This window comes from Caretta caretta, chromosome 12 (assembly GCF_965140235.1).
Source record: "Caretta caretta isolate rCarCar2 chromosome 12, rCarCar1.hap1, whole genome shotgun sequence".
Classification (NCBI taxonomy): Eukaryota; Metazoa; Chordata; order Testudines; family Cheloniidae; genus Caretta; species Caretta caretta.
This window is the reverse complement of record NC_134217.1, coordinates 35,862,682-35,879,787: the sequence shown is the minus strand read 5'-3', so window position 1 is coordinate 35,879,787 and position 17,106 is coordinate 35,862,682. Positions and strand designations below refer to the sequence as shown.

The 17,106-nt window shown below is 37.0% G+C and overlaps 1 protein-coding gene across 4 annotated transcripts in view; it reads right to left on the bottom strand.

Annotated features, from left to right (window-relative positions):
* Positions 1-3,107: 3,107 nt before the first annotated feature.
* USP10 (ubiquitin specific peptidase 10) overlaps positions 3,108-17,106 on the bottom strand; it is a 75,780-nt gene continuing 61,781 nt past the window's right edge. For all 4 annotated transcript variants that reach the window (XM_048870816.2, XM_048870820.2, XM_048870817.2 and 1 more), the window contains 4 exons: positions 11,946-12,111; positions 8,539-8,683; positions 7,040-7,105; positions 3,108-4,170 (listed from right to left, as the gene is read on the bottom strand). In XM_048870816.2, the coding sequence (XP_048726773.1) occupies positions 3,983-4,170; positions 7,040-7,105; positions 8,539-8,683; positions 11,946-12,111 (565 nt within the window). In that variant the 3' untranslated portion in view covers positions 3,108-3,982. The remainder of the gene's footprint in view (positions 4,171-7,039; positions 7,106-8,538; positions 8,684-11,945; positions 12,112-17,106) is intronic.

The window sequence follows — 17,106 nt, the reverse complement described above, 5'->3', positions numbered from 1 at the left end:
TTCAGGAGCCCTATTTTCAGGCTTCTGTTTTTGAAAATCTTGGCCTTTTTTTGCATTCAAGACAGTTTTTTCCTAAGGTTAAAATCTGCTTTAAGAACATCACTAAATAATTATAACACTTAGCTCTGATGCATTTGACATTATCAGTTACAGATAGAAATCAAGAACATACACACTTTGTACAAAAACAAGAAGAACAGGTTAACAGAAAATAAAAATTGTGGTTGTGTAATGACAGATGTTGCTACATGCTTTTCACTGACTTCTTTGAGTAACTCACTGCACTGGTTTCATCAACAATTGCATGTCCAACATCCTTAGTGCAAATTAAATTTTAAAAATCCCTACGCAACAGTTTATTTGGTACCAAAAGACATTGCAATACTTGTTTTTACACCTGAAATTAATCACTGCCAGTTCCTAAAAAACAAACAAGAGATACTTCTACTGCATCTCTCATTTTAGTTTAGCAAGAAAATTATAAAGATGACATGAATATGCAGAATCATAGTGACTACTGTATTTCACTTTTACATTGTGCTTGTAATACAATTTCCTCTTTCACAATATTTTCAAAAACATCATTATCACTTGACGTGGTCCCTAGTAAACCTAGCTAAAGGAGCTCATATTCTTTTGCAAGACTGATTTAGAGTGTAGTTTTTGTGAAAAGTCTCTTATGAGTAGCCATAGCCTTGGTTTTATATAATAGCCTACATTTACTAGAAACAGACTATATATCAACGAGATATTTAAAGTAATAAGAATCACTACTATCATCAGAAAAAGGAATGTAAACTTACATGTCTGTTTCACATTTCAACTTCCTATTTGACATAGGAAAAGCTCAGTGCAGGTTTGTGAGATTAAAGTGTATGTTAATTACAAGTGTGATTACAAAACATTTTTAGTGCTGGTAAAATGGTCTAATCATGCACCATTGACATCAATGGGAATTATAACATCAATTTCAAAAGGAGGACGGGGAGGGACATAATGTGTGAAAGCTTATATATGTATTTAATGTTATAATGGATGGATTAATATGATTGTGGTATGCTGTTGTCTTTAAGCCTGTGAATAGTCTCTTTGCTTTGCTGGATCAGGTTTTAAGTGAAGAAATAAGATTATTTTCTCACTGTGTGTCCAGTTCTAATAACTCCACACTAGGATTACTAGTGTCGGCACAAGAAATTTTGTAATTGCAGAATTAATAGTTCAGCTTTTTTTTTTTAAATGTCACTATAATTAACTTCTACAGAAACTATAAAGAGTAGAAATCTTAAAAAACTATGGAATATTTTGTTTCACAAAATCTGAAAGTCTCATCACATACAGAGAAGTCACATTTGCTAGTGACCATGGTTCAACAACTTAACAAGTGATTTTTGTTCAAAATTTGCAAATTTCTCCATCAAACAAGAATGTTCTCTGCCCATCTCTAGGAGCCTGGGCTCTGGGGCAGTCTGCCAGGTACATGAACTGGCAGGAAACCTACCTGGCAGGTCAGGTTCCACAAGAACCCTGCTTGGTTTTCAGTGGAATTTTGTCAAAATCAAACTGTCTTCACGAAGTGCTTAGGTTTTGATTCAGCAAATTCCGAAGGAAAAGTTTCATTGGAACTTTTCCAACCAGCTCTAACAAACATCTGCATAGCAACTTACATCCAAACCACACTCAGTGTATAATACAAACTATATAGAGGGACTGTTAAATGCCCCCACCTCTGGGATGGGAGACACCAGCAGTTGAACAATGCACAGCAATTCCTCCCAACAATTAAATGAAGTGAAGAATCCAACTAAAGCAAGAGTGCAAACTTCAGTAGGGAGAATGTGGTTGTCCAACTTGAATTTGGCCAAATCATGGGGAACATCGTTGCTTCTTTCTTAAAATCTTAGTCAAGATTTGATTTTATAACATCCAAAATAAGGTTTTCTTCCAGTTTCACTGAATAGTTATATAGCTAATGAAAGATTTGTAATAGACACTTGCAGCTAAGGAAGTATAATTTTTACTTCTTTTTAACGTTTTAATAGAAGAAATACGTTAAAGACTGAGGATCACGGTTCAGCATACAATGTGTGTTCATTCTTTTTAAGTCACTTTCAATCTCTCCTATTCAACATCAGTTTTCTCAGTATCAGGGAGACTTAAATGAAGTTCTACTGAGAGAGGCAGCCAATATTTTCTCAAAGCTAAAGTGTAAAGTTTTACTGCTCCTCATTGAATGACTGTGTAGACATAAGGGCCTGATTAACTTCCATGAAAATTGAAGGTGCAGGGCACCTCTTCGGATCAGCCCTGGATGAAGAGATTCTGAAAGCTGAAGCTGTGGATTAACACTTTCCCACCACTCCTCCTTTATGGCGTGGTGACCAAAGCCCCTTCTTCTTATTAACAACTTGTATTATTGTAGTGCATAGGAGCCCAGTCCTGGACCAGAACCACATTGCGTGAGGTGCTGTACAAATACACGGTTAATTGCCGTTTAACGAAAAAGCCAAACAGATAGCACAAAAAGGGTGACCAGATACTATATTAATAGGTGAGCCATGAACACCTTAGAGGTACTAAAAAGGCAAATTGTACAGTTCTTTCAACAAACAGTAAAAAGCAGCACAATCACAGAGAAGTTAGATGGAAAGAAGCTGTCCTGCCTGTGCCAGACAAAGAGATAAAAAGTGAAGAGAGAGATCTAGGCAGCTTAAGGAAATGCTACAGAAATTTTCTGGAACATAAAGCAGCTACTTCATTTTGAAAACATGAAGGGAAAACAGTGGAGAAAATAACTTTTTCCTGCAATTTGCTTTTTTTTCTTTTTTTAAATGCAAAACTCATTTGACTTAGTAGGTATGTTTTTTTTAAAATCAGGTAATGATTATGCTTTCATGAGTATCATAGCACCCCTGAGGGGAGGGAGCCTGCACTTAAATCCTCAAAATAAGGCCTACATGATACATAGGTCTTCTGGTGCCCTCTGCACCAGGGTGAATTTTATCCTGCTAAATAGCATTATTTCAAATTAGAAAATGCATAGTAACTCTAGACTAGAGTTTCCACAACTGAAATTTACACTCAAAGTCAAAGAAACACAACCCCACAACTTTAAACCAACTTTGTGACTTTTATTGATGGGCGACAACTTTATACTCCTAGATATCACTAAATTGTGTACAATTAGGAACTCAACATTATAGGAGAGCAGACAGCAAAATTAAACAAAGCAGACTTAAAGAAATATCAATCTTCATTATTTTGCCCATTTTTTAAAATCTTGTGTACACAGAAGCATAAATGCAGTTTGAAATCTCTTAATAGCAATAAAGTTACAATCACCCATCTACATAGACTAACATTTTAACTCCAAATATTTGATCTGCAATGTGTACTTAAGCAGTTTCTCATCGCACAATTATTAAAATGTGGTTTTTTTCCTGTTAGGAACCAGCAACTCTGCATTTTGTACTTTTGTACATTGTTTTGAAGCACAGAACCATTGTCTCCTGATACACACTGGCTCATGTTTTATCATTTATCAAAAACTACTGGGGGAGTAGAGAGGGTTTTTTTTTTTTTTTTTAGTTTTTTTTATTTAAGTAAAGATAAAACTTATTTTCACAGAAATCTACAAGTTTTGTTGCTGGTGCAGGGTTTTCTTCTACTATGCAATTAGAAAGTGGGAATCAAATGCAAACCCCCTTTATCATCTTAGGATTCAGCATTAACTCGGAAATATTTTATCTTTTTGTGATTCGTGAGACTGAGTCTTTCAACCTAATGACTTCATTCTGCAAAGTCAAGTCAACACACAAACCATGTTGTGCACAACCCCCAAGGTAGATTCCTTTTTCACTCTATCCCATAGTTGCAGGGGGAAAAAGGATTCACTCAAAAGAGCATTTAAAGGAGGAAAAAAGTTAGTGATAGTTGGCGTTCTACAAAGCAGGTATCTTGCACACACAGCATAAAGAGGGAAGTTTCACAGCAGGTCAACTCGGCGATAGTACAGGAGGTAGGCTGTGCGTTCAGCAGACGGCTTCACCACCTGGTACTGATTTATCACTTTGACTGCCTGGTCATCAATGCGTAACCAGCCATTAAGACCAATTTGGAAGACGTCTGTAGTGTAATGGCCACCAGTTGCACTGTTTCCATGATGATAGACAACTGCAAAGAGAAGTTAATGTTTATACTTCCACTGGAAACAAAACAGGAATAGAAATTTACTAAGATGTTCCTCTGTTTAAGTTCATAATTCAAACAAACTTTCCAACTCACATGAAATCAAGAACATATTTTTTAAAGAGTTTAACTACATGTTGACTGGCATGTTTACATGCTATCCTGTACTGAAGTTATGCTTATACAGTATTTGCCACTAAAACCTTTAGAAATGCCTTTGCAAATACTTAAAGTTATACCAGCATTATCTATACGATAGCAAATACTGTCATAATTTTATGCACTTACAAAGGAACAAACCTATTGTGATGCTAGTGATTTTTCACTGGCAGCACAAAAACTCAGGATTCTAAAGAAGTGAAAAATATATTCTTAAGATCAAGTGTCCCAAAGGTCTAAGATAGATATTTTTAATTTACTACACGGCTTTCAGGGAAGGATTACTTCACAGGAAAAGACCAATGGGATTGACAGACCATCTTCCTGCAACAATTCAACATAGCTTCAGAAAATTCAGTTAGTGCTGACAAACTTAGTAAATAGTTGAGAACAAACATAACTGCTTGAAATCTCCTACATGTCCAGTTTGTTGCTGTTTGTCATTTCAAGTCAAAACGATCTTCACCAAGTTAACTGTTGGCAGATCAAAGTAGGTATTTTACAATATTTAGTTTCAGACATCTCTGTGACTTAAACCAGAAGCCTGAGTCAACCTTCATTCATATCAAATCATAAAACCTCAAGTCTTCATGTACAAGAGAACATTATGAAACTTTACAATATCAGAACTCTCTGTTCAAAAGTCTTTATTACAAACATAAGATACTCCCCATCTAACCCATTTAATTTTGCTTAAATTATGGTTCCACCCTACAAAAGTGATTCCATAAGAATCACTCTATACTAAGCACTTGAATGTGCATAGTTTGTTTGTTAGTTTTGTGAGTGCCAATCCTGCAATCTCAACATGGAACCAAGTTGGATTCTTTACTTTGAGAATGTCACCACCTGTAATATGTTCTGCAGCAAAATTAGGTCCATTTGATCCTGTGCAAACTACACCTGGGGATTTTTACTGCCTTCACTGGGGTTGTACAGGTGTAACTGTTTGGAATTATACTGGTATATAATTTTGGTAATAATGCACAAGGAAGAACAGAATCCAGCTCATTCTGTTAGCTATGTTTCTCTCTGCAATGCTAAGAGGAGTAAACAAAGCAGTAAAAACAAGTAGCAGTAGGAAAGTGTCATTTTCACAGTCTACCTTTCAGAGCTGAACCACACTTTAAATTTACTCTGATTTTGTTTACACTTCTATGAAGACAAATACATATTATGAGTACTTTAAGTTAAACAAAGTAGACAGGCATGATTTATGGTACACGGTATACACATTCTAAATTATTGGTATATTTCAAGAGTTCTTTAGGATAGAAACTACCCTATAAGATTTTCTAGGATGCAGTTTGTATTTTATCTTACTGCAGAGTAATATTTAGGCAAACCTCTTGTTATATTTTTAATTAGAAATATCTTTAATTCTAAAAAACCCTCTTTTCAGACATTAAAATTTTGTACAAGTTGTGCATGCCGTGTGTGTAAAGTTCTGGACTAACAATAATGGACTGGAGACTGAAATGGTGTGTGTGTCTACAGAACAGTCACAAAAGATGAGGCAGTAGCAATGCAAATTTCCTCATACTGTTTTATCCAAGCTCTCCAACCCTGTCTTGGGAAGCTCACCCCAGAGGTGAGAATTGTTCCACTAAAGTAACTGCTGCCCTCCGCTGAGATTGCCAGTCTTGATGGTACCTTCTGTAACCTGGTTATACCACCTAAACAGAACTGGATCCAAACTACCTCATCACACAAGCCCACCAGGGCTGGAACTAAACTGGTGACCCAGAAGTGAAAAGCTCCAGCCCCCTGAGCTTTTTCTTCTGATGCTAATCCAAATAAGCAGGTGCAAATCTTACTAATCTATGTATAGTTTTTAAAAACTGTGGAAATTAATGTTTTGTTTATTAATAACATGCTTCTGAATATTTACACCAGTTTCCATTCTTTAATACCAATAACAGTCTTTCATTTGCTACTTCAATATATTCCTACCATAAAAATGTCACTATGTAACAGTCAACTCAGTGGCACCTCCCTAGTCATACAATATGCTATTCATACACTGCAAGAAGAACTCATCTTGAAAGTGTTTAGAACGATGCAATGAATCAACATCAAACTGGCAATTTTAAAAGACATCTGAAAAGTTACCCTACAAATCAGTGGTATGTATCAAATATAGCGAAATTAAAGTTGTAGATGTTCTTCTGGCTACACAAGATGTATTTACCATTCGAGTCGCATGTCACTAACACCAATTCATCATCAATAACAGTTATGCTCTACAATTTGTGTTAAGTGTCATCATAAATGAATAATACTCACGGAAGAGTAGATACTTAATATTTAACCTCATTGAGAAAAAATGAATATTAATGTACGCCACTTGAGACAGAGCAGACCTATATGCATCTTAATAGAGGCTTTGCAGTCTGCATTCTTTCATTGAAAAGCAAGTATCTATATACCCTGTGCAGGATGGATCTGGTACAGAACTGTGATCCTATGTTACTTAGGCAGAAGCTGAAACAATGTGACAGGAATCACATAATCGGAATATTCAGTACTTATGCGTCACTTTACACTAGAACTTACTACCCCTGCAAGTTACATCACTTTAATTTAAAGTAAACATTTTATAATCCTAGTCAGCAGTAACTACAACATTTCCACAACCAGAATTCCTGTAAGTAATGCAATATTTTGGGATAGAGTGACATAAACGGCTAAATACCTGCAAAGAGCCGGTAGGTTCTTTGGCCTTTAAAAATCTTGCTTTTCACACCCGGAGATAGTAGCTCTGAAAAAGCAAAAACCAACACTTTTAACAAGATAAACACTTTTGTGTTAACTGATGTCGGATGAACATTTACTTCCAAGTAAGAATCAAATAGTTTTTCATCTGAAGGTTCCTACATCAAAGAAATGGCTGAAACCTCAGCACGCTGACACTGTAGACACTGAAGTCTTTTCTGTGGTGGGAGACAAGGGGGTCAACTTCTAGTTTCTTATGGCCAGAGCACCAGCCTTTGCATATGGGATTTCAAGCAAGAGTAGCATTCAAAGCTACCCCAGGGATACAGAGGAGGGGGGAAAAGGGCCAAGACATAGTTATCTCCCCTGCCATGCCTCTTGTGGGAGGATGAGAGGGCCAGCCTGTAAACTGCAGAGATTGTAAAGAATATAGCAGTTGCCTGTCTTGCTTGACCAAAGCAACCTGTAACACGTGCTTTACAGATTTCAACCTCCCCAGTATGTCTTAAAAACAAACAAACCCCAAGATCAAACTATACTATCTGGCAAAGTAAACACATCATTTATAATGTATCCCTACATAATTAGCCTTGCAATTTCCAGGTAGCTTGGAACATATTGCAGACAGCATAAAAATATTGGTCAATCTGAACTAATGGTTGACTGAACAGTCAATGTCAGAATAAAAAGATTTGATGCAGCAAGGTACATATATTATTCTGGTGTTTACATATAACACACACACTTTATAAAAAGGAATAGATCTTAAAATTTAAAAACTGAAGAAACTTTATAATGCATTAACACTTGAAATCTGACCTACCTATTTGATTGCTTTGATGTTTTTAGTTTGGTCTTAAAAAAAGTTTCTCATTTCTCCTCTCCAGCCCGATCAATGGTTTTTATTATGGTGCTTTTACCACCTCTTTGGATGGATTCCAAGCTGAAGAATTTTTATTCATTATTTATACCTTGTCCAGGGTACTCTAATCAGTTGAGGGAGGGCACTGTACGAACACATGGTACACAGTCATCCCTCAGCCCTGAACAGCTTACAGTCTTAGGCCCCAATTCTACAAGTTCCACTCAGCTAGACGCTGGAACTGCATGAGCCCTCACTGAAGTCAATGGAGCCTGATAAATGTTCCAGGGTTTGCCTATGTGGAGTTCTTTGAAGGACTGAGATCTAAATTAAGACAGTACAGGCAGCAAGTGCTGTAAAATAAAGCCTGAGCACATCAGCTTGGAGCATCACTGGATTGGATTCCCCTAATCCACAGCTAGCACAGACACAGAATAAGGCACACAAGATAATAAAGATTTCATTTAGATTAGAAGAGTTTTCGCATGTATACAACCCAACAGAAAAAAATCAAGTCTCTCCTACACTGAGCTTGCAAAAATTCACTATTATCCTTTGGAAATCGTAGAACATTCTCTTTTCCTCAAAACAAAAAAAGTTTTATTTCAGAGCTTCACCTTTACTAATTTCCAGGTCAACGGGATACTCAATATTCTTGATAAGCTTCTGGCATCCACCAGTTTTCTCATATACAAATCTTTTGAGGTGTAACACAAGAACGGGAGGGAGCTCTTCTAGGGTCACCCTTCGACTGATCTCCACCTAATACAGAGAACACAAAAATGCTTTAAAATTAGATCTTAATTTTAGGATCAGTATATCTTGAAGTTCACAACCCTTTTGAAAACAAAAAGCAAGGGAGCATGACTAATGTGTGTAGAACACGAATTTTACCTAAGTATGCCACTTGAAAGTACTGTGTTATTTTTAAGTCTGTATTGTGTTAGTTTTATGACAAATATCCCGTTGTTTGTGTACTTTAAGCCTCTAAAGCGCATTGGATTTTCCCACTGAAGTGTTACCTTCAAGCAAAAAGTATTACAATTTAATATAATGTCCATGTGTGGTTCTTTCAATGGGGGTTCTTTAATCTAGGGACTAACTATATATTTATGAAACAGAAAAAAAAGCTGGTGGAAATGATGGAGTGCAACATTACGATTCAGAAATACATTTTTCCATGGATTAGTTTTGTTCTTCTTGCAGGATTACTTAACAGTGTGATTTAGTTGGGGATGGGTCCTGCTTTGAGCAGGGGGTTGGACTAGATGACCTCCTGAGGTCCCTTCCAACCCTGATATTCTATGAAGTGCTGGAAATACTGGTACCAATGTAAGTACATAACACACACAGACCAGTTGCATATTATGTCACAGCACTGTATGTAGATAAGCACATAAGGATCATGACTGATGGATGAAACCGGAGTCACTGATCTAGTCAAAGGAGGTCGGGACTGATGACTATAACATAATATAGGAACAGAAAAGCCACTGAACGTTTTTCTGGTGCCTCCTTTATGCTACAAGACTCTTACTTCAAAGTACCCAGCACTGACAAACAAGTTATGAACAGCTAGAATTTACAGATGGCAGACTTTGACTTTCATCATGACTACATGTTTAAGTATTACTATACTAGGATAACATAAATACCTAGAAGCTCCGCAACACCCTAAACCAGTGGTTCTCAACCTATTTATACATATGTGGCCCACAAGGTGTTATGTGGGCCACATCCAATATTATCTGTATGGTCCTGAGGATGTAAAATGGCTGCAGCTCTGTGCTGATTGGGCCGCAAGCAGGCCGTGGGTTGAGAACCACTGCCCTAAACACAAAGGGCTTAGAGTAATATTTCAGTCTTCACTTTTTGTCTTTAATTTTGTTTTATTAATGGACACATCTTTTTCATACCTCAAAAATGGTTGTTTCTTCTTTTTTTTTAAAGAAAGCCTTAGGCTGAGATTAAACACCAACATTTTAACTTCAAAGGGAAAAAAACTTTCGTGATTCTTAAGCGGGAGTGAAAATAGGGAATCAGAAGGGCAAGCTATATTTACGGTGCCTGGTTATCACTCCTAAACCTGAGAAACCACAAAAAGTGTAGCTTAAAATCTTGAGAATCTGAGGCAGTTAATGATGCTCTCACATTAAAGTTAAAGATCATATTTCAACGCAGAATATTGCATAAAAATTTAAAACTAAACATAAAAAAGAAGAGCAACACCATTGTAGAATCTTTCAACCTGACAATTAACTTAGCATCCCCACCTGCTACAGAATGAGGACTAAAGCTTTACTTAGCTAATAATACTTTAAGATTTTTTTTTGGGGGGGGGGGGGGGGGGCACAACCCACGAAAAGTTATAAATATAGGACATGGATCCAAGAACTCTTGAGCACTAACTCTAACATTGACACTCTTTCTGGTGTTATTTAAATATCTTGGTTTTTTCCCATCTCAAATGTGTAGATGAAATACCTACCTGCCTTCTCCACAATGATGTTTTGAGAATTAACACACACTATAAACCACTAGGTATGCACTAAGAATTATTAAAGTTCAATATTTTCACAACATGTAATACAAAAACTGCTATTTTTTCCTGAATATCCTTTGAAAAAGAAAGATCTAAAAGGCGTTTTTGGATGCTTTTATTTCCACTCAAACACTAAACCAGACCAAATCACTAGCTCCTAAACTGAACACCCATTTCTTCCAAAACCCATAACTGAACACTGGGTTGTCCTTAAAGAGGTTAAAACCATCTGCAGCAAAAACCAAAATGAAGTGACTAGTAAAACAAAATCCTTGTGATAAATTATGATGAGCTTGCATTGCAAATGTTCCTTCCACATGAGAAGAAATCCCTAAAATATTTTCGCACTTCCACTCCTATTAGAGGACTGGATACATAATCCTGAAAAAAGATGTCTGTCTACCTATAACTTTTCAAGGAAAATAGTTTTCCATCCATTCTCCAGTCACAATTATATTCTGAATGTTTAGATAAACAGTGAGGTAGGTAAGATATATGGAAACAATGCCTTCTGTGAAGAATGACCGTATGTTCAAAGGCCCCCTTTGCTTTCTTGTCTGTTTAAGGTAATTAAGAACACACTATACATGAGATTTTAATCTGAGCCCCTTCTGCTGACCAGGCACAGATGCGACTACGTAGATTTTAATTCTTTACTGACACACAGTAAATAGACCATAAGATCAGCCAGCTAGAGAAAAAGATGAGAATAGTGTGAGGAAACTCAAAGCAAAATATAATATATCCCATCATTCAAGACCAGAAATTGCCAAACTGCAATGCACAGAGAGCTGGCTGGGTAAACGGTGCTTTCCCAAAATAGTTTTAGCATGAAAACAATTGTTGTAGTTTTCATATGGATATTATGCTATCGTAGTTAAATGAGGCCCATAGTACAAAAAGAAGTTTGAGAACTTCTCTTACGGATGGTCACCACGCTGTTCCTTCTAACCCAAGAACAGAAAGCAACAGAGGTCAGTGTTCTGAGTCATGAGACTGTTATAAATATCTACTTCAAAAGCCAGGAAATACTCTGAACCCACCAACATTTTGAAGCACATCGGTCTTATTAGGAGTGTCTGGCAACGCCCAGGTCACCTGAGTTTCTGTGCTTTAAAATTAGGGAAAAATTATTTTCCTTATGACAGTACATACTACCACTTCTCAAACAGTGAATTTAATTTATATGCCTCTCTGTCCCCACCCACAAAATCCCAAACCAACTATTACACCAGTTCTGCAAATACACTGATTTACTGTCAATAATTTCATTTATCAGAATTAGTGTGTCATCTTGTTTGAGTGACCTTGACTGTACATGTTAAATACGTAGTACACTTGTAGTATACCTTGCAATGTTAGCACCTCTTAACATGAGGTTTAATGTTCAAGCAACTAGTGAAAAACCAACAGCTGTATGAAAAGCGCTTAAAATTCAATGTTTGACTATAAAAAGGTCCAGCAGACAAGACTAGAACACACCTCCTGTTTGGTTTTTGTGGTGTAACCCTGGACAGACTCTCTTGCCACCAAGCTTTCCAATGCATCCTGGACTGTGCGTATCTTGTCAGACTGGATATCCAGTTGTAGAGTGAAAAATGGCTGCAGAGTGGCAGACTCCTTAGAACTCTGCTGGTAAACCACAGATCTACAGAAATAGGAGACAAAGTTGAATATTAGATTTACAGTAGAACCTCAGAGATACGAACACCAGAGTTATGTACTGACTGGTCAACCGGACACCATGTGAAACCGGAAGTAACCAATCAGGTAGCAGCAGAGACCAAAAAAAAAAAAAAAGGCAAATATTGTATAGAATCATAGACTATCAGGGTTGGAAGGGACCTCAGGAGGTCATCTAGTCCAACTCCCTGCTCAAAGCAGGACCAATCCCCAATTTTTGCCCCAGATCCCTAAATGGCCTCCTCAAGGATTGAACTCACAACCCTGGGTTTAGCAGGCCAATGCTCAAACCACTGAGCTATCCCTCCTCTAGGGTACCTACATTGCATCTTAAAGGTAAGCACATCTGGGCTGCCTGTCCCCACCCCCACCTGACACTTACAGCAAAATGCTGGGGCTGCCAGCTCAAGACAGCCAGAGCCAGCAGGGCAGAAGCAGTGCTGGGGTCTGCGCCACTTTCACCCCCACCCTCCACCAGGAGGGGGACATGCTGTTTACACACACACACACACACACCCCTCCACCCACCCACCCCGCAGGGAGGGGAACAAGCTTGCAAACTCATGCCAGCACTGAGTAGGGCATTCAGCTGCTGCTGAAGCCTGGCCTGGAGTGTCTGGTGCTAGGCCCATAGCCCAAACTGTGCTTTACTCAGAGTTACGGACAACCTCCATTCCCAAGATGTCCATAACTCTGAGGTTCTACTGTATTGTCATCCTTCAAAATTTAACAGTGGAAAAGCTACTAGTCAGGGTGTCTAAAAATTGATTTTTGGGAAAAAATAAAAAAGATTTTTCAAATTTAAATTTTTTTAATTGTTATTTAAATCATATTAAGTTTTCCTTTTTAAAATCAATCCACCTGCTACTAGAAAGAGGACACTGAAATGCAGCTATGAATCCACCCACATGTTCTTTACCTTAGACCTTAGTCCATCCCTTGCTTTGCTGCACATTGGGCTACCAAAATCAATACGAATATCAAGGTTAAGCATCAATTTCAGTAACCTGATTTCACTTTAATGCAATTTCAAGTACAATTATTTTGTTTAATATTTGTTAACATGTATAATTGGTAAGTATATTTAAATGCGTGTATTTACGCATGGCTTATTTGGCAAGACATCATACACTTGAAGGAGCATATGATCACTCTGTTTTCATTTTTCTTTTAAAGAACTTCAGTTGGGGTTACTGTGATGCCAACAAAAGCCGGGGTACTGTGGAATCATAGAATCATAAAATATCAGAGTTGGAAGAAACCTCAGGAGGTCATCTAGTCCAACCCTCTGCTCTAAGCAGGACCAATCCCCAATTTTTGCCCCAGATCTCTAAATGGCCCCCTCAAAGATTGAACTCAACCCTGGGTTTAGCAGGCCAATGCTCAAACCACTGAGCTATCCCTCCCCCCTAAATCATCCAATGTGATGGGGGGTGGGGGGAATCTTTGACAACTAAGCAAAAAAGAAACTGATTTTGAAGTATTGTGTTTTACAATTAATTATGTTTAAATATACTAATCTTCTGTTAGTTTGGGGTCTTCAAAATAATTAGTCATTTTTCTTTACAAATTTTGTAGTATATTCACCTACTTCTATCCACAGTGTAAGAGAGTAACAGCTTGATTTATCAAAAACCTCACACACTGGGGAACAGTTACGCAGAAAGTGAAATTTACATTGAAGATATAAGTACCTACAATACAAAATCAAGTCTGTCATATAGGTTTTTCCAACACTGTTTCCCAAGCTGTCTAATAGAAGCTTGAAAATAAAATTACATTATCTTCTCCACTTGGCAAATGTCATATCTTCGCTATGATGACAACTACAAAAGAGCCAAAATAGCTCAGTTTTGTTCGCTTCTGTGGAACATGGACAGTTCTGGGAAAGGTGTTTGGAAATTAATTGTTGCTGCAGAGAAGCATATGGTGCTCATGCAGAAACTCAAAATGGTGACATTAACATTTTAATTTCTCAATCATGATGCTGGATTTTTGAAACATTACATGTTTTAGAACAGATATTTAGAATTGACAAGTACTAACGGTTATCTAGTCATTTTGTAATGTTGCTGTGAAAATTAACTGAGTTCAGGTTCTCTAATCATAATATTTTAAAATTTAAAATCTTTACATGGTTTCTAACAATATATTCCAGAATTGCTTTACGATTTGTTTTTTCCCACAGTCAGATTTTGCAGCCAGGCTTTGTTCACTTATTGGTTTGTCTTGAATAAAAACTGGAGTCTTTTAATCTTTATGTGTTAAAGTAACAGAACTAGCTTCCTATTTATATTTGGAAATTTAAATCCATTTCAGCCTTCATATGAAAACTGGAATATATGGTTTGATAGTAGTTTAATTGTTTGCCAAAGACACTGTAACAAAAGGAGATTTTTTAACTGATTTTCAGCTGTCTTGAATCTTGGTTGCAAATATATCTAATCACCCTTTGTTTTGAAGATGGTACTTAAAAGCACAATCAGTAATGTCTTTACAGCTAAATAAGTTATTGTTTGGCATGTTACCGTCCTTCAGAAAACTTTGATATAGCAAGTCTTAAAATAAACTACAATTCAACTCACACTGTTGAACTCTCAGAATTGTCTGTTAAATATTAGCATAGAAGTTTAATGCTTGCACTGCAAGCTTGTATTAAAAACAGCTCCACTGATTCAGGCACAGGCCCGAAGCACCACAGAAGGTCAATCCATCTTTATATGGCTACGTATAGTCCTCAGAGTGAAAGGACTCTACCAAAGACAGTGGCATCTTTATTTCGGGTGACCATTGCCTTCGTGGCTTATATTTAAGGACAAAACCTTCAACACATGTGAAGGTTGATGTTTTCAAAAAAACAGATTCTCCACTGTTGAGAGTTGTGCTGTTTTGAGACACCTTCCTGTTCCCCCGCTAACCTGATTATTTAATGTAATAATTTACTGCAAAATATTGCAAACAAAGTACAGTACACAAACGCCAACCAGTTAAAACCAACAAACAGAAGATGAGATTAATCTAAAAATAAAGCTAATATTCCAAAATTTAATTTCCAGTGATAAATGTTTTTTTAAAAAACAGAATTAGAAATACAAGTATAGCATTTTTGCAAAAGTACATAAAAGTACTGCCTTTGATAGCAACAATATTGCTGGACTTTAGGTTTGCATAACATTTAATATACAGAGCATTTTCTTTTGCAGAAACTACAGCAAAAGTTAGTCACAAGGGAAAAATGCAGCATTTTAAACAAAATACAGGATTTTTCAACCATAAGTTATTGGAAGGAGTTGAACAATAGTATGATATAGACATTTCTCATAATATTTCTTTTGAAAATGTGTGTTGTTCATAATTTCCTTGCTACTGTAGTAGCATTAACAGTGTTTACTGATACTAAGTGGGTGCAGCTAGTGTATAAAAAACAGCTTTTAAATTTCTTCAAAGCAAAGCTCTTCCCATGCATAAGCACACACCTGATTTCTTCATCACAAAGTATCTGAGAGAAACGTCAGTGCATCTTGTGAGCAACATTTTTGCCAGGCCTCTGACTTACATGTACGCCAAATTTGCATGAAAAATTGAAATTTGAACAAGTTATAAATGTAAAAGCACTCTGTCAATGCACAAAATCAGAAACCTGATGAAAATGTGGACCTACAGATTTATGTTTAAGTGTTTATAGCCATCTACTTTTATCTTCACAAAAAAATTATTTATAGAAATGATGCCTAAGTCGGAATGCAACAAATCAATTAAACAAATGTAGACGACAGGCTAAAATCTATCTAAGCAGAATGGTGCCAATTCAACCATGTTTTCTTAGCAGTCTTTTCCATTTGATTTTTCTATTTCTGATGCTTTTATTTGGTGGACTACTACCGGCAATTTTGCCTTTAAATCCTCCCTATTTCCACCCTCAGCCTTAGCAGAGGAAGCTTTCCAACATCTCAAGATCGGATACTGTTTCTGCGGTCTACTGTGTGACCTAGTTTGTAGGCAGAATGAGATGGGTGGGGTGAAAGTAGACAACAGATGTGGAAATGGACGTTGTGGTTCTGCTGCTCTGTGCAAATTTATTCTCTTTTTAAGTAATCCCTCAAATTTCGTATTTTCTGTGGATTTCAACAGGGGACATAGTGTTCCCCCCAATATCCTTAATTTCATTTTAACTAATTTATGAAACAATCATACCGAGGTCTAAACTGCCCTGGCCATGACAAATACACACTTCCAATATATATATATAAGGGTATTTGACAAAGGATATGTGCACATGCCATCAACAGGGAAATTTTCCAGTAAGTACAGACATCTGTCCGCCAATTCTACGGAAAACGTCTTTTTATTTGCCAGCTGTCTGACTCAAATCTCTGAAGAATAATTTCAGTGTTTTGCATATGGAAGGAACCAACCAGCATTATTCATATTTCTAGACTGCATACCTGGCAACACAAGGAGTGCAAAACTAGCAATTAAAATGTCCGCCCTCCATTTTAAACATAATTCTTCATACTCTAACATTAGTTGTTTTGGAATATGTTTCCTTTAAGTATTTACTCTGCCTTTATATTCTAAACCATTTATTTTTAAATAATGCTTTTAAACCATTTTTTTCACATCCCCTTTTTGTCTTCCTGTACTCATATCTGGGCCTTTGCCCCACATCACTGCAAGCTGTTGCAGGAATTAATAATTGAATTCAAAAAAGATTTCTTTGGGTGTGACTTTTTTTTTTTTTTTATTATAAAAACCTAGCGTAAGGCTAGGGCTCCATTGGAGAGCTTACGGCCGTGCCGCGGTAGCACTGCTAATGCAGAGACGAAGCCGACGGGAGAAAGCTCTCCTGCTGGCTTCGTTACTCAGCCCCCATGAGCAGCCGGAGCAGCTCTCCCACAGACAAGCTCTACCCACACCGGCGCTTACGTTGGTGTGATTTACGTCACTCTGGAGGGTCGTT